We start from the raw sequence: 17,678 nt of genomic DNA, 5'->3' as shown, positions 1-17,678 counted from the left end.
TACTTGTAGCGTCAAGGCCCGGGATGTATTGGGATGTTCTTGCGGGTTGCTTCATGCACAAGCTCAGTGAGTTTGTCATAGTTCCTGGGGTCTGCTGGGAGATGGGCAATCTTCCTTTCAAGATGTTCTTGGAAGCCAGGCCAGTTCGCTTTTCCAAAGTTGAATCTTCTTTGGAATGGAACTGTGGCTGGGGTTATTGCAGCGTTGACTGTGATGCTGATGGGATGGTGTTGGGTCCTTGGCAGTGGCTCCAAGACCAGCTTTTTGCTTAATCCGGCGATCTTGTGGCTGACAAACACGATATCAGGGTTGTAACCTGCTCTCCATCGTCCGCTGTTGAAGGACTGTGGTTGTTTTGCGTCGTGGATCAGATTAAGCTGGCAGTTTTCAGCCCATATTTCTACTGCATCTCCATCTGCATTGTTGTTGGCGTATCCCCATTGCGTGCTGTGGCTGTTAAAATCTCCTATCACAATCTTCGGTTTTCCGGATGGTGGTATTTCAGGCATCTCCATAGGTATGGGGGGCGGTTTGTAGACTGAGGTGATGGTAACTCCTCTGAGCTCAGTGGTTAGGACTTCAATGTTGTTTTCATCGCTCTTTGATGTTGATTCGGCAATTGTCCCATTTTTTGCTAGCATGATGCTGCCATATTTCTTATGTGGTCTCTCTATGAGGGTGGTCATACCTTCCACACAAGGGCGATGATTTTTTGGTCTGCGGTGAGTTTCCTGTAGGCAGAGAATATCGCACTGGTATTCTTTGCAGAGTTTTGCAACAAGTTCTTCTTTAGTTGTAGACAGTCCTTCAACATTGAGAGATATGATGGTCAGTGCTGGCCTTGGAGGTGGGCATTGGCCTCTTCCTGCTCCGGACTGGAGGGCTGCTGTCGTTTGTTGAGCTTCTGGACATCATTGTCTTTCACTCGGCTTCAGTGTCTTCGGTAGAATTCGCAGGTTTGTTTAAACCTGACAGGGATCGCGAACGTGAACGCTTCTACCATGATTAATAATAAATATATACTTTGGTATTGTCATGACCCGGCTCAAAAGGCCATAACATGAGGGAGACAAGACGAGTTAAAAGTAGGATTTATTTAATGAACCAATAACTGAACTAAACCAAACAATCAAAACAAAGCAGCAGCCAGGTCCTCCAAACAGGAGGCAGGGAAGAGAGGCACGGGGAGGCCCCCAGCCAAAGAAGAGTCGGAGAGGAGAGGAGCGGGGAGGCCCCCAGCCAAAGGTGAGTCGGAGAGGAGAGGAGCGGGGAGGCCCCCAGCCAAAGAAGAGTCGGAGAGGAGAGGAGCGGGGAGGCCCCCAGCCAAAGAAGAGTCGGAGAGGAGAGGAGCGGGGAGGCCCCCAGCCAAAAAAGAGGGACAGCCTTTATACCTGGGACCAAACCAGGCTCAGGTGTTGCCCATCAGTGGCTGATCAACATCCTGAAAGACAAACTGAGAGGAAACAGGACACAGACCCCTGGTGGAAGGAAGGGGTCATCACAATATGTACTGGGCACTATTAGTAAAAATTAACTAATCCAAGCAATAGGTGAAAAATTAAGTTTGCTTGACAAAGCATTTATTTAAACATGCGTTTACAATGTGCTTTAGAGGGCTGGCATTGAACCAGAACAAAAGATAACAGCAGAACAATAATACATAAATACAATAAATACTTAGAAAAATCTGATTAAAATACCCAATATGAGCAGCAATACAAGTTAAAATTGGACAAAATAAAAAAACAAGTTCATGAATAATAGATTTGAAAGGTAATTAAAGTAATGAATTAGCAGCCTAAGTTTTTCAGGTGGGATGGTGTACAGTCCAGGAGCCCTGACTGAAAACCAGGCTTCACAGTTGAATACATTCAGAGAGAAGATCTAAAAGTAGACCATGAATATCTCACAGGCTGCAGGAGGATTTTGCACTTCTATGTCTGTCAGTGTTTTTTTTATTGGTCAGGAGTCAGAAAGGTGTCACAAGTTCCTAATTAAATATCTCCAATAGGTGCTATTGTGTTACGTGATGGATGTAACTTAACATGTTGGTGGACCCGAGTCAGAAAAACGTTTCAGCAGCAACATATAGCCATGCAGATGGATTTGCAAAAATTGCTCCCGTAGCTGTGCCTATGGTGTATGAATGTGATAGGCAGGCGTCACTTAGCCCCTGCCATCAGTGTATGAATGGGTGAATGATGACAAGTAGTGTGAAAGCGCTTTTAGTGGTCGGAAAGACTAGAAAAGTGCTATACAAGTACAGTCCATTTACCATTAGGTTTTGTGAGCCGAAGTTTTAAAGTATCAGCCTCTAAAATGTCTGCTGTCGCCCAAACACAGCGAAGGTGAAAAAGGAATTTTTGCTGACGGCGTTCAAAGCATTTGCTCAGTAGAAAGTACTGTCAATGGTCGCTGAGACACATGAGAACAAGTTGTGACAGCGTGAAAGATATCGTTTTACCTTGCAACCTAATCGAGCTATAGTGGCTCATGGATGCTAACCTTGCACGGCAGCTGGATTATCGCGGTGTCACGCGACACCACAAGAAAAATCCCTCCCGTCAGGCTTCAAGAAATGCGTTTGTGTCCGGTAAGCTAGTGACTGAAGCAATTGGCCTTGCTCGAGGAGCTACTGTAGCTAGGGGGCGTGGCTTAGGTGTATGTCACGACAGGCAGAGGCCACTGTTTGTTCTAAACGACGATGGCAGCTCCTGGATAAGTTCGGAACTTGAGAGTTTCTCCTCATTGAAAGAAGAGCAGAGAACGGCATTGAAAACATGTTTCGTTCTTATCCTGATCGGCTTCGGCAAGTGTTTGATTGACTGATGGTTCGACCAATCCCCTGGCAAGTATTTTCTCAAAGTGCCGTCCCTTTTCCAAACGGTTTCCGATGACTGCTTACCCTGACGGGCCAAGTTATACAAGCAAAGGCCACGAACCCTTAATCTACTTCACTGGGACACAAAAGAAGACGGTGACACTGGGCAGCTCCCAGTATGATTGATGCGTGTAAGCTGCAGTTTCAGTCGCCATCACGCACACTTGGCGGTTGGCAGACAGAAGGCCATGGTGGGGGGGGGGACCAGGATATCGGTGAAGATGGGCCGGTATCCCGCAGGCAGAGGCGGGGCGCTCTGCTCCAGCAAGTCCAGCACAGCCCCTCTGATGTCCCTGGAGACATCCCCACGGATATCCAGCAGGACAGACACATGCTCTTCACTGAGGGGAAAGAAAAAAAACATGGTCATAAAGAGCAGAATATTACAAAATGTTTCATGTTTTTATATGGTAGATAATAATGTTGGCTTTTCAAAATAACCTTTTTGACTGAACACCATTAATATTAAATGATTTTTACTATTAGCATGGAGGACTGAAAAGCAGGTGAGGTCAGATTACCTGATGTCGGGGTACTTGGCTGCGAGTCCAGAAACTTCCAGAGTGAGCATGCCGGGGTCTTTCAGTCGGATGAAGTCAGCGAGGACGGGTAGTAAGGACAAAGGATTCACTTCAGGTACTGAGCCTTCACCCTCCTGCAGACAGGTACATATATGAGTTTGATTTATATGGGCCCAAGCAGCAACCTGTCTCGGGGAGAAAGCCTCAACAGGAACATGTCGGGGAGTATCTAAAATCATAAAAGAAATATTTGTCTCTTGCAATTGTCAATACAACTGTCTTTTAAAAGCGTAATAATGTCCAGAAGTATTCATTATTCAAATTGCTAAACATTTATTCTCAAATATGAATAGTGAGTGTGAGAGCCATGTTCCGCCGTGAATGACAAAGTCAGTCAGAGGTTGCGCGAAGCTTCAAATTCAATCCAGTGCTTTTAGCAGGAACCTATATTAAAGCAGGATACCATGTCTCCTCTTCTTGGGTACCAGCACAGTAACAAGAAGAAGCAAAGGGTGCTGTGTGGATTCTGTTGCAGGGCATCGCTGTTGCGTAAACTTTGTATGAATGGCCTTATTTATTACAATCATCAGCCTTGGTGGTGTGTGCAAATACGTGTGCACCCTAGCTGCCTTGACTTGCATCCAAGAAATCCTAAGACTTCAGCGTAACACTGGATCTAGGGTTAGGAAGGGGGTGAACATGAATGAACATTTCTGTCATGAATCGTGACAGAAAGAGTCGGCTCCTCCTCACCAGGCCGTGGAGGATTTCTCTAAACTGCTGGTCGTCCTGAACCATCTGCTGCGCGAGCTGCCTCCTCTCCTCGGCGCTGCGACACACCAGCCTCTTCTGCATCAGAGCCCTGACGTACTCCACCACCATCAGCCACTGGGCCTCCTCCTGCAGACGCTGCATGTTGAGCACACATGACACAAGGTTCAGAGCAATGACAAGGACATGTCTCCTGTAAGCAGAGTGAAGCAGCTCCAGTCAAGATGTCGGGCTACAAAACATTATGTTGCAATAAGTATTTTAGAAATATATATCCTTGGATCATAGATAAGAGGTCGACATAGTCGTCGTGACTTTCACGCATTGGTTTGTGCACTTCGGTTTTGAAGCCTCTAGTTCGTAATTTTGCTCGTCGCCATCTTGGATTTTTGCAACCAGTGAACGGAAGTGATCATATTTGGAGTCAAAGGAGTGGCACCGTAGTAGAAACACCATATATGGCTCTGGCAACGACCTGTCAATCACAAGGTAGAAAATTCAAGAGCTATTGGTTTGCCTTCTAAAATGATTTCAGCTGACACTGGGCCAAAAGCATAAATGGGCAAAAGTTTTGAGTTTATGATTTACGTAGTCATACGATGAATTCCTGGTTTGATAAATATTCATACATTTGGACTGCAGTGGGCATATTTGTTTTTTTGAGGTATTCAAGAAATAAATAATCTTATACCACATAATGTACATTAACACACATGGAGAAAATATTTGGGGTAACAAGAAGGTTCTTCAGCTGCAACCACAGAAGAACCTTTGGACAATATATTGTCAAAAACAGCTCTACTGCTGAGAAATGTCTGTGCAACTGAAATAGCATCTACACAGTGCAGACAGATTCAGAGCCAAGCGGTGACCTGTCTGCAGGGTGGTCGAACGCGGCCGTGCATCTCCAGGTGGCGCTCGAGGACGCGGCAGAGTTTGGGGGTGGGGTCTCCCTGGACCAGCCAGGATCGGGTCAGCAGGCCCGGGAGGAAGGGCTGGAGGTCCAGCAGGAGCTGATCCATCACCAGGCAACACGCCCGTCTCACCGCCCGGTCCAGCGCTGCCAGGGGGTTTGGAGGAGTCCGAGAGAACTGTCCCGCCGAGCGGGACGACTGCTGCTTCTGCAGACTCTCTGTGGATTTTCTGTATCGAAAACAAAGGACAACGTGGATTTGATTCAGGCCTGTATTTGTTGTTATATTTTGTCAATTCTTGTAATGTGCTGTGATGGGAGGACCACTACACAGACAGCACCGCCTTGATCAGGCCTCCATTATTTTTACATTATCTACTTATCGTACAATATATGGACAAGACCTCAATCATTGATAGTTATCGACTTATTGTACGATATATGGACATGACCGTGATCATTGATATGTTATCGACTTATCGTGTGGTAAATGGACATGACCTTGATCTTTTTTGCTGACCTGAAGAAACTGATCCTTATTTACAGTATGAAGTACCTCTCCCGGAGCATGGAAACAAAGTGAATCTAGTAATCCATTATGTGTGTCCAAACATTTGTGTAATAAAGCTTTGAAAGCTGCCATTGTCTCACTTGAGGATGATGCAGTTGCTGATGGATGCCAGCAGATAGTGGAAGTAGAACTTGTTTTTGTTGTTGCTCAGATCCCTGCGATGCTCTTTCCCAAATTCCACCAGAGCTTCTCGAAACCTGTGATGTGAAGGAATGGAGGTGAATGAAAGGGTGTGTGGGAGAAAAATGTATGTGTGTGTCTGGAAATATATTTGTGTAAAATCATATCCATAATTTGAAATGTATTCATGTATATTCACATTCATACTGTGATATTGGCCTGTATCATTTTCATATGATATTCACATCACTGAGGCAGGGTGTCTGTGCTCTTTTGGCCGCCTTAACCTTGTAACCTTTTGATACGCAGGTAAAGTAAAGTTCAATCTTTGAAAAACCTACTTTACAATTGTGTGTATGGGAAACAGGATGTCAGGGGGTAAAAGAAAGGACACAGTCAGACTACAATTAGAGAAACGTCCACTGATGACGGGTATAAGGGAAATCAGGAGAAAAAGCACGCAGAGCGCTGTAATTTATGACAGCCAAGGGACTAAGAAGGGCCTAGGTTTTGCCGCACGTAAACATGCACAACTCAACCAAGCTAATCTCAGGTGGATTTGCTTGTCGACTGACTCTCTGTCCTAGACACTTTGTTGTTCCCTTGAGAGTAGGTGGGTAAGCATAGAGGCCTAGGAGCCTGGGTGAAGATAGAGGGGGGGTGAAGCAGATGTTCAAGTAATGCAGGTTTTCTAACGGATGGGAAACAGGAGCCGGTCACGTTGACCTGCTGCCACTGACGCTAAATCAGAGGAAGACGAGTGGGGAAATAGACTGTGATTAATCAAAATTACCCAAACCTAGAGCAGAATGAAGGTATGAAGTGAGGTACATTGCTATTGTGAAGTTAGTTGATTCAGGGACAACTCGGTTTACTTGTACTCTGTGTGATGCAAATAAACCTGCGTGGACTGAACAAAAATCCAATCTCTCTTGTGTTCTGTGGGTGTTCGTTACGGAGTTCCTAATAGTGAGATCCTGTGGTGTCTCACCACGAGTCAGATAGATAACAGTTACTGAGCCAGCCGTTAGGAATTGTGTTTTAACTAAAAGTCATCAAGTCAAAGAAGCTGATCAGGGCAACTGTGGCTAAGTGGAAAGCAGGGTTGTCCTTCAATCAGAGGATCGGCCGTTCGATCCCCGGCTTCGGCGCATGTTGAGCAAGATGTTAACCCCAAAATTGCTCCCCTGGCTGTGCCTACGGTATATGAATGATAGAATCTGAATTGTAAGTCGCTTTGGATAAAAGCATCTGCTAAATGACTGTACTGTAATGTAATGTAATCATCAACAACGAAAAACAACCACTACAAGTGAAAGTGAAGGCTTTCCCCTTGCTGTTGTATACTGGGAAAAAAAGGCTGACAGGCATCCTCAAGCGCAACCTGCATCAATGCACACCTGTTTAGGAGGTTCTCCATCTCATACAGGCCCATCTGTATCGTCTGATCTCGCAGGGACTCTCCAATCATCCGAGCCACCCGGGCGTTCTCCTCCAGCATCTGCCATGGTTTTATAAAGCAGATCCACCAAACACATGATATAATATGATGCTGCTGCTGCGGGTAATGTGATGCTATGATGCTGAAAGGTAGGTCAATTGCTTAGAGTAGGTTTAAAAACAGAAGAAGACAAAGGTCACTCTTTTGTTCACGACCCAGAGCTAGAGACCAAAGACGTCGACAAAGCATTTTAAGTACAAACTGGAGGTCATGTTCTAATACAGCCAAAAGGTCAATAGGGGTTCTGATTTAAACGACGTGCAGTCTGTGGCTATAACTCCTCCATGAAATCATCTTACATGATTAGAAATTATGACAAATGTATTCAAAGTTAGAGACGAGTTCGCTAGGATTATTAACTGCCACGGACTCTTTATCAGTTCATCACTCATACATACATACATACATTCATCAGCCCCTTAACGAGTAATATTAAATAGTCTTTAACGAGATATTGCATGTCATGCAATGGTCCATTTTACTTCAACAATGCAATGTTAGCAAAGTTTTAAAAAAGTACCGTTAGCCAGTGTTTTGGGCTCCCATTGATTTTTTTGACCCCGGTTTTCAATTCAGTACTATCCAATTCTCTCGACACACATTTGAAACCATTGCTCCAAGCCACCGTTAATCACAAACCTTCCAAACGTTGCAGGCATAACAAGCTAGCCTGCGTGTCACCTTTAGCGACGGAACCGAACTTGCTAACCAATTCTTTACATTATTAAACCATTTTAAAGAAGTTGGGAAGAAAGCAGCGTTATGTAATGTCATCCAACCTGCACATGACTTGTTCACAGCATTTCCACAACATGACCATACTAACCCGTACGACCATTTGAGCGTTAATATGATCCTGAACATAACTTATAAATTCATATGGCAGTGTGATCTGTTTTGGGGAGCTCTGATAGCCTAGTACTCAGCTAATAGAAACATTTGTTTTTGGATTAACAGGTTTCCAGGTTGTTTCCAGGAGGCGTTGGAACTGTGACAATATCATCAGCAATCACCATCACCAAACTGGACACTCTTCACACCTTGTCTGGATGTTGAGATACTTCGCACAATTGAGTTGCATTCCACAACCCTCCAGTTTATCTGGGAGAGGGTAAAAAGCTGGTCCAGCAGCTCTAGAACCAGGATAAGAATGTCCAATGGTCCAGCTGCATGTGAGATGAATCAGACTTATGAAGGAAGAGATCAGATGCATTCTTCCTACTGGATGTCAAAAGAGATTGACGAGGTTCCGGGTTTTATTAAAGAAATGTATGGTTGGTGTGTGTGTGTGTGTGTGTGTGTGTGTGTGTGTGTGTGTTTACCTGTGTGATGATAGTGGGCAAGCTGGTCTGGTAGAAACCTTCATGGTCTGTATCTGGTTCCTGGTCTCTCTGCCAGTCTTGCAACTCCACTTGTAGGGCTTTGTGCATCCACTCTGATACACACTTCTAGAACAGCAACAACATGAACACACTGAATCAGTATAACACAGGTAGTTCCACTACAGTTCCTACCACTTTAACATGGTTCCTAGCAACTTTCAATTTCAATATCACCATTTTTGTAAAAAGATAATATCCATCAAATTGTTGGAAAATGTGATATGATGGCGGTCCAACACAACATGTGTAGTCGTACGTACTTCCAGACGGTGGACTCACCCGAACACTCTGCACGTATTTGTTCTGCAGCTGCTCCAGTCCCTCGGTGGAGATGAGAGGCTCTAGTTCCACTTTCTCCATCTCGGTCACCAGCTCTGGATGACCCATCATGTCTGGGCTGCCAAAACATCATCATCACAATCTGAGCTTTAAAAAAAAAAAAGTTTTCTCCATATATATATTTTTAAATCATTTAACCGGTAGGTAGTAGAAGATGGATTTGGGCTTTTCCACTGTAACAGAATATGTCTACGGTCTATGAGCGAGGCAAAGGCAACAGCATCACAATCTTTCTCAGTGAGACTGGCTGGTATAAGGAGAACGTCAAAGATGGCTATCAAGTAGCAGTGAACTACCAAGTATGAGGTATTAAAGTTAAGCTCAGGAAGTTCAACCTGCCCCAGGAACTGCTGATTCTGTTTTACTCCACCATCATCCAGTCTGTTCTCTGTTCTTCCATCACTGTCTGGTTTGGATCGGCCACCAAACAGGACAGAAACAGATTGTCAGGTCTGCAGAGAGAATCATTGGTTCCAGCCTGCTCTCCATCCTAGACTTGTTCACCTCCAGAGTCAGGAAACGGGCAGGAAAGATCACTGCAGACCCTTCACACCCTGGACACAACCTGTTCCAACTCCTCCCCTCTGGTTGGCGCTACAGAGCTCTGTACGCCAAAACCACCAGACACAGGAACAGCTTCTTTCCGCTGGCCGTCACTCTCATGAACAATTAATCAGACATACTGCACTATTACCTACATTCTGCACTAATATCTCAAATCCATTGTTATTGTTCATGTATATATATTTATATTGTACATAGTTAAATGTGTAAATGTTTATGCGTACCTCTGTTCTACTTTGTCTTTAATGTCTTTGTTTTTATATTTTTCTTGTTTATTTGTATATTCTATGTTTGTGCGTTGAGAGCAACGTCAAAAAAATCTGAGTCAAATTCACTGTATTCGTACGCATAAATGGCCAATAAAGCTGATTCTGATTTAAATTGAGCAAAACATTACACAAACCGCAACAAACCCACACACAGAGGGAAAGACAAATAATTAAATAGAGTCTGTGCAGGTCATGAATCTCACCTGTTGTAGATGTGTAGCACCCAGTTGAGCACAGCAAAGATTTCACCACTCTCCAGGTCCCAGCTGCTAACCTAGGCCAAAAGTATCAATGTGTATCATGAGGTGGGCACCAGTTTTAAAAATAGTTGATGAAAATGAGGATAAACTGAAAAACTCCAGTTGGTGATTGCCATAGAGAAAACTAATATATTAATTAAGAATAGATTTGGGACAATCCATTAAAGACCATGTTTAAGTCTCATGGTTCCTATTATAATACATGTAAACTATGATCGTGGGTAACAATAAAAATAGTCCTTGTTACTGTTCTGAGACTCTCTCATCACTGACCTGTGCCAGGTGAGCGTGTAAACAGCGTTGGCTGGCCCTCAGGTAGGCCCCCGTCAGCCGGTAGTGCGGCGGGACGCAGTGCTCCAGCAGGTGGCGCACGGTGGCCAGATCAGCTATGATGCCGTGCTGGAGAGCAGAGAGGTGGCCTGCTAGACCCGGGCCGCGCGTGTGCAGGTAGGAAATGCTGCGAAACCGCGCTGAGACCGCCTCCTCTAGTACCTGACAAAAGAAAGGTAACATACAGTTAGGCATGTAAAAAAAGAGAACTTGGTAAAAAAAAAAAAACTTTGGATCAGCTGGTGCACGACCTGGAAGAAGCATGCTCTCCAGCAGCGAGGTCGTCCCGGGGGCAGGGGCCTGCTGGTGCCTCTGGTCCCCCCTCGTTCCTCCAGTAGAGCTCGGTCCAGGGCCTCCTCCCGCTCCACGATCCTCACTGCTGATACGAACGGCGTGGGGTTCTGTCGGGCCAGAGCCAGAGCGCTGCTCACCACCGCCCACAGCTCCTTACCTGCAGTGACAGGGGGCATGACTGAAACAACGCAGCCTGGCATGGAGAATTTAATAGTGTTAACAGTGCTATTTGTGACAGTCACGTCTGTTACAAAAATTCAGAGGTGCACGACCGAGTGCTGCGACAAATTGCTTGTTACAATTTACAAACCCACAGATAATTATCGCCCAAATGCGGCTCCTCTCAACTCTGTAGAGATTTTTAGCTCATTGTTTTGGATTCCATGCCCCCCAAACAGCTGCCAACTGCAGCTGCAATTGACGTTCACTCTTTAGCAAAATAATGTTTTTTTTTCTCACAAAAGGTTCTGACTTTAGGTTAGCTGTCCAGAACTAATCAGCAGACAGACGATGTGAGCAACTACTGTAGCTGGGGCTGGTGAACGGCCAGCAAGATGACTAATGGCTAATGCCACTACGAGTCCACTGGGTGTGCAAACAGCAAACCTTTTTGCCAACATGTTTGCTAACAACTTAATGAAGGTGAAACTATGTCAGTGGTGTGTTATGAGCTTGTTCCGCTGTCCCCAAGTGGCCAAAAAGAAAGAAAGACAAAAGAAAATTTGCTTTAACTTTTCCCTAAACTAGCTGAACTCCCCATATCTTTGCAGGTGATCTGTCTGAATTTGATTTAGATTTGAATGACAAGACTGAACAATCATCTACATTATAATATATTATGTAGCCATATTTAGATAAAAGCAACATCAGAGAAGCATCAGGGAACAATGGGCCTCGTGCAAGAATGATTTTACTCCAATATATGGCAATCACAGTTGCCATATACAGTATGTTTGCTTTTGAATAAGTCAGATTAATGAAACTGATGTCACTGTGGCCTTACCCAGGGCGTCCACCAGCTGCCCGACTCCAGAGAAGTATTTGGCCACTAGCTCCTGGTCCTCTGCGCTGAGCGTGCTTCCTGCCGTCCCAGCAGCCCCGTGGAGCTGCCAGAGTATGTCGTCCTGCCAGTGCTCCAGATCCATCAGATGGGCGTGGGCCTCCAGGAGCCGTCGGGACTCCACCAGACGCTCCGTCTCCAGCACCATGCTACGCACTGCAAAAGGGCAAGGAAGGGGAGGAAGGAGGGCGCACTTATATTTCTCAAACTGTAAACAACTTACAATAACCTCTTGCTGCTACGACTGAAGTTGTTTAACTTTCCAGCAAGAATAATTTCATATATATTCAATATTTTACCATTAAACAACATAAACAACACAAGATTCACAAAAGTGGCATTTATTGTAGGGCTGATTTGTAATATATTACCACTATTCTATCTACTCCATGTACAATATTGATCACAGTAGAATGTTCTATGCAGGCGGCAACCTCTGGGTCTGACAAGTGAAGACAATGCTGAAGTGCCTACTCTTGAATTCTCTCTAATGTCCATCAGGGGGCGACTCCTCTGGTTGTATAGAAGTCTATGAGAAAATGACTACTTCTCTCTTGATTTATTACCTCAGTAAACATTGTAAACATGGGTTTATGGTCTCAATCTCTACTTTCAAGTCTTCTTCAATACAGCATGATGTTCATTTAGTAAATGATGGTCCATTTGGAGTCAGACAGACCATAAAGCAGGGTATATTTTAGGGCGGGGCTACCTTGTGATTGACAGGTCGTTACCACGCCGTTGTCTAGTCTGGGAATTGTCTGTTTTTGTCTTACAACTTTTACCCTTTCAGTGTCTTTTCACCTCATGAAAGTTAATTGTTACATTTTGGTCGCCTAAAATGTCTTGATGAGTGTTCGGTTGTACTTAGCTCCACCCTCTCGTGTCACTTCTGGTGACGGCCAAAATGCTGAACTCAAGCCTTCAAAATATGCAGTCTGCAAACCAGTACGTGACGTCACAGTGACTACGTCCACTTCTGACATACAGTCTATGGTTCTATGTTGAAAGCATTCACTGAATTCATGATGAATGAATGACTGTGCAGCATCTCACCAGAGTAAAGGCGCGGCAGGTTGCTGACAGCAGCGAGGAGCTGACGGTGGCTGACAAACACTTCTCTCAGCCTCTCCAGGGACTTCACCCCCTCTGCGTTCCGACTGGACTCCAGCCCTGCTTTCTTCAAAGTGTGCGACACCTCCCTCAACTCGAACCTGGCCTCCCGGAGCTGCTCCAGACCCCAGCCCACCCCCTCCAGGTACGACTGAACCATGGACTGGAAGGAAAGCAGCAGTACAGTGGTTACTAGAACTACAACAAGTTCTTCTAACGTGCACAGCTGCAACAATTTACGAGATCATTTAATAAACTGAGGTCACATTGTTTCATAATGAGTATGTGTTCATGTGTCTGTGATGTCACCTTGAGTCTGGTGTGTATGGAGGAAGTCCTTTGACTTTCTCTCTTCCTGTATTGGCTCAGTCGCTCCAGGTGCTCAGGCCGGCAGAAAACACACGACGCCCACTTCAGGGCTGCGCCGCGGGCCAAACACTCGGCCCTCTCCACCTCCGGCCACACCTTAGCCACCGGCACCGCGTCTGACAGAAAGATAGACAGAGCACAGGGGAAGAATAACGTTATTGTTCTAAAATATATGTAACTGCACCACCCAGGGGTTCTCAAATATTTCCATGTAACAGATGGCAAAAGGTACATGTTCGGTCTGGAGACAACCCTAACCAATAAAATAGATTGTATATTTAATTTCAGACGCATTTCTTGGAGATAGAGCACCTCTGAAGACATAACTGCAATTTGTTGTGTTAAAAGGAAACTCAGCCATTCTACACATGAAAGTATGTTGAAAGGTCTTGGGCTGTACCGAGTTGTATAAAGCCGTTTGTGGCTCCAGGGGAAGCTATGCAAAATTTGATAAATGTCCTCACGTGATGTCACTTGAGTGATTGTTGAATGGTGCTGGAGTTGGAAACATGTGAGCATACCAGACCTCCGTAACCTCAAATCTGCTTGGGGCTGGCGGCCCGAGGCTACATTAGCCGCTACCATCATGACACACCTAAATCTCTAAGTCAACTGTTGGCAGTGAAGTTGCTTAACACCGTTAGCTCTGTCCGTGCTGTTGCCGTTGTTTACGTGTGCCCTGTTAGCTGCTAGCCCCCGGCTTAGCCGTCACCATGTTGACAGCCATGTGGAGGCAATCCCTCAATCATAGACATGCTCTGAATGTAGAATTTAGCACCTTTACAAACATTAGTCTCATTAGACAGCTGTGTGGGAGTGCAATGCTACATCGGTGGAGTACTCTTTTAACGACCCAACGTCTAGATTTTATTTCATGTAAATATAACATTTTCTGATTGCATGTGTTTTTTGTTTGCCGATATCTTTTTGCCGATATCATACCACTGGAAGTCGCAAATGTCAGAATTGTTCAGATTCTACAAAAGGGACGTTAAAGTCGAGTGGAGAATCACATTTTTCCAGGAAATGTAAAAATTACAATAAAGCCCACTGGCAACAAAAACAAGGGATTAGGGAAAAGAAGCTGAAACTATTAAACTACCAAACAAAAAAACAAATCAGCAGCTACAGTATATTTAGTTGGTTTCAGTTAGTTAGCATACAATCCTTTTACATTCACATTCATTACACTACCATGTACCTTCTAAGATCATGAATATAGTGTTGATGGAAAAATGTGAAAGACAATTACCGTAATATAAATCGTAAAATCTTAGTTGTATTTTGACTTCCTTCCTTGATGTTTAGGTGATGTCAGTTAGCTCGAGCTAACTAATTCTGATTCTGATTCAGTACGGTTACTGGCCTGTTGCATCATCACAGCTTTCACTAAATTTGCCCTTTTCGGTTCGTTAAAAAGCACACATAAGACACATTTGAGAAAAGTACTGCAGCAGCACCACATAGTAGCTGGCTTGGTCTCAATACTGAGAACTCCTTCACACTGCGATACACAAGCCACTGTTAGTTTCCTGCTGTGCTTTATTGCGGAGGTCTGCAACTGGTTGAAATGATGTTTGGGATGGTGGCGAAAAAGCCTGAAGCCTTGTAGACCAGCTGCTATAATTAAACAAAGGGATCTGTATCTGCCAATATGGATCATCAATGATCTGCAAGTTGTATCAGCGGCAAAACAACATCATCAGGAATCTCTAAAAGTTATATTTTCTCCCTTTTTTCTTTTGTGATTTTTGAGCCGATCCGTGATACGATCCGAACTGTTTTATGAACCGGTGCACCACTAACCGTTATGGAGAGGACCTTTTTATGGCAGAAAAAGCTGAGTCTCTGTTGTCAGCCGGCTGGTCTGGTAGCAAGATATCATTTCTCAGACACAATCAAGAGTAAAGTGACAATGCTGCCATTTGAATGACACATCCTCATTGGTCTTAGTTGAATAATTTACTGATCAGTGAGTTATGCGCTGTGCTAGGTCACCAACATTGAGCAGTTGCTCTGTCACTTTAAGGTTGAAAGCTTTGTTGATAAGATAAAATAGATAGATTAAGCATGCATCACAGTGCATGGTAAGCACAGCCACTCAATGAGTTTTTGTGTAGCTGTTTGGACGTCTCAATTCCCACAAACAGGAGCATCTCTGTCTCAGACAAGGTCATGGGACACCCTGCTGTCCCTCCCCAACACTAAAGTCTGAGAGCTGAAACAGCATCATCAGCAACTCTGCACAACAATAAACCACAGAGCTTACTTTGAGGAAAGTGATGAGTTATGTAAGCCGGGGCTGATGCACAGAGGAAAACACAGCGGTTACTCACTGATTACCGCACTATAGTGCTGTGATAAAGGCAGTTTGCTATGGAAACCAGCAGGGACTGTCCTCGACGAAATTGAATTCTTAGTCGACTAACACTCATTCAATTAGTTGATAAATTGACAGATCTGTAAAACTGATTTTCTCCACAAAGAATCACACAAAAGCACCACTTTTGTGTTTACCAGAGATGTGCCTTCTACTTTTTCTATAAATAAGTTATTCAGCATGAAAAAAGCATCTAAAGAAAACGTCAAATAGACCAAAGAAATCTTGGGCGGCCCCTTCCTAGTCGAATAATTGGTCGTTTTGGCCTCAGATGACATTGAATTTTTAATCGATTAGTCATTGGTTACGCATTTTTATGACTAATTTACAAGGAACTTATTAACACAACTGGTAAACACAACTTTAAAGTGGTGCTTTTGTGTTAGTTGACTGAGAATTTCTATGGTCGAGGTTAGCCCTCAAGAAATCTTGTCTCAGAACAAAATTACGGATTAGTCGACTAATCGTGGAAATATAGAAACTAACAAACCCTCAGGTCATCATGGCACATGGTGGAGAATTACAGCTGGTTTGACGGCAGACCTACTTCTGATAGGCCTATGCTTAAAATGCTTTTTTAAATGCAGATATTCTGTATCTTTAAAGGGACACTTCACCGATTTTACATGTTAATCTCAATTTACTAGTCACAGGAACACAAAAGATGCTACGGAGTTCAAATATGGAAAGTTTAGGATCCATGTTTTCGACAGTTTGACCAATACCAGGTTATTTTGACTTCTGCTGCACCAATTTTGACCACTTTTGTTAATCTGTCTCTGCAAAATCCTACACTGTCCCTTTAAATTTTGCAATTTTCATTTTTTTTTTTACAAATGAAATAAACATTTTTCTTAATTTTTTTCCAGGTAGAAAAGTACTAAAAATTACTTGAGCATTCAAGGTTAATTCTTGGCCTCGGAACCAGCAAGCTTCAAATAGCTGTGGAGCTTTTGATCATATGGCATGATCCTCAATCCCAGTGGTCATGGAATTGTATTTTTTATCTAAGAAAGTCCTTAAAGTGTACATAAAAGAATGGAAATCGGACCATCTACAGTAGAAACTAGGCAAAGTTGTCATGTGATATGATTGCCAGCTCCATAACAATTACTGAATGGACTTTGAGGTTATATATAAACATTTGGGCCATCAGAGGACACCAAACTGACTCTGATGTAGTGTAGCTCTTAAAAGAAAAAGTCCTTGTTTTTTCATAAACATACTCGAGATTTGACAGCCTGATCACAGCTCCTGTGATCAGGGAGGAACCTTCATCACACTAAGGGTGGTTGACACTGGCTGGCAAATGTTAAAGGGTCCGCCCACAAATTGATGCATCACTCTAAACTTAATACTTGAATGATTTTTGTATTTGAAACAGTTCATTCATTTCTGTCAAAGACAGGCCACACTGCAGCCATTCACCGCTTTGTTTTGTCTCTAGCTATCGAGAGACTTTAGAAGAAGTGGGTGTCGGCCTTTTAGCAATGTTGTCAGCTGGCAAACAGTGTGTGCGTGAGTGTGTGTGCCTCCAGTTACCTTCTAGTTCATCCTGTCCATTCTTCAGATCCCTGGCAGACATTGGAGTTGGGTTTTCAGCTGCCTGTCCGCCAGACGACTCTCTTTTTCCCCGAGGGCTGGCACTGAGGGTGCCCAGGGTGCAACGCTGGCAGAGGAAGATGAAGAGGGACACAAATGAGACAGAGAAGAAGGAGGACGCATGGAGAGCGGGCAAAAATCCATTCTACTGACTGCTTTCCTCTTCCCCCTCACTCACACACACACACACACACACACACACACACACACACACACACACACACACACACACACACACACACACACACACACACACACACACACACACACTCTCTCCCAGACACACATCCTTTGCTGAGAGGCCGGCAGGAAAGGAGCAGGGCGAGGAGAGGGAAGAGAATAATGCTGGAGGGTGGGGGGGGAGGTCAAGGGAAGAAAGGGGCAGGGATAGGGAGATGTGTGCTATATTCAGGGGCCAGTTGAGAAGATGGTAAATAA

The 17,678-nt window shown here is 44.2% G+C and overlaps 1 protein-coding gene across 2 annotated transcripts; it reads right to left on the bottom strand.

The window, feature by feature from the left end:
- Nucleotides 1-2,219: 2,219 nt before the first annotated feature.
- Nucleotides 2,220-17,439, bottom strand: exoc3l1 (exocyst complex component 3-like 1). 2 transcript variants are annotated; one of them, XM_031879336.1, is made up of 15 exons: nt 17,181-17,435; nt 13,199-13,374; nt 12,833-13,052; nt 11,720-11,932; nt 10,674-10,873; nt 10,366-10,584; nt 10,036-10,106; nt 8,940-9,057; nt 8,601-8,726; nt 7,178-7,278; nt 5,738-5,854; nt 5,046-5,316; nt 4,156-4,311; nt 3,403-3,536; nt 2,220-3,222 (listed from the first exon to the last, which is right to left on the bottom strand). In XM_031879336.1, the coding sequence occupies exons 1-15, from the start codon at nt 17,221-17,223 to the stop codon at nt 3,036-3,038; spliced, it is 2,352 nt and encodes a 783-aa protein (XP_031735196.1). In that variant the 5' UTR covers nt 17,224-17,435; the 3' UTR covers nt 2,220-3,035. The 2 variants fall into 2 exon arrangements, with proteins under 2 accessions (XP_031735196.1, XP_031735198.1); XM_031879338.1 differs by lacking the exons at nt 2,220-3,222; nt 7,178-7,278 and having other exon boundaries at nt 3,449-3,536; nt 17,181-17,439.
- Nucleotides 17,440-17,678: the final 239 nt, after the last annotated feature.

The sequence above is a fragment of the Anarrhichthys ocellatus genome, unplaced genomic scaffold (genome assembly GCF_004355925.1).
Source record: "Anarrhichthys ocellatus isolate YVR2014 unplaced genomic scaffold, GSC_Weel_1.0 scaffold247, whole genome shotgun sequence".
In the NCBI taxonomy this organism is placed as follows: Eukaryota; Metazoa; Chordata; class Actinopteri; order Perciformes; family Anarhichadidae; genus Anarrhichthys; species Anarrhichthys ocellatus.
This window is presented reverse-complemented; position numbering and strand designations above follow the sequence as displayed.

Coding starts and splice junctions, on each gene's coding strand:
- exoc3l1 (XM_031879336.1), bottom strand. CDS start 17,223: ATGTCTGCCAGGGATCTGAAGAATGGACAGGATGAACTAGAAG. Junction 13,375..17,180: donor TGGACAGGATGAACTAGAAG/GTAACTGGAGGC, acceptor TCTTTCTGTCAG/ACGCGGTGCCGGTGGCTAAG. Junction 11,933..12,832: donor CCTGCCGCGCCTTTACTCTG/GTGAGATGCTGC, acceptor GCCCTTTTGCAG/TGCGTAGCATGGTGCTGGAG.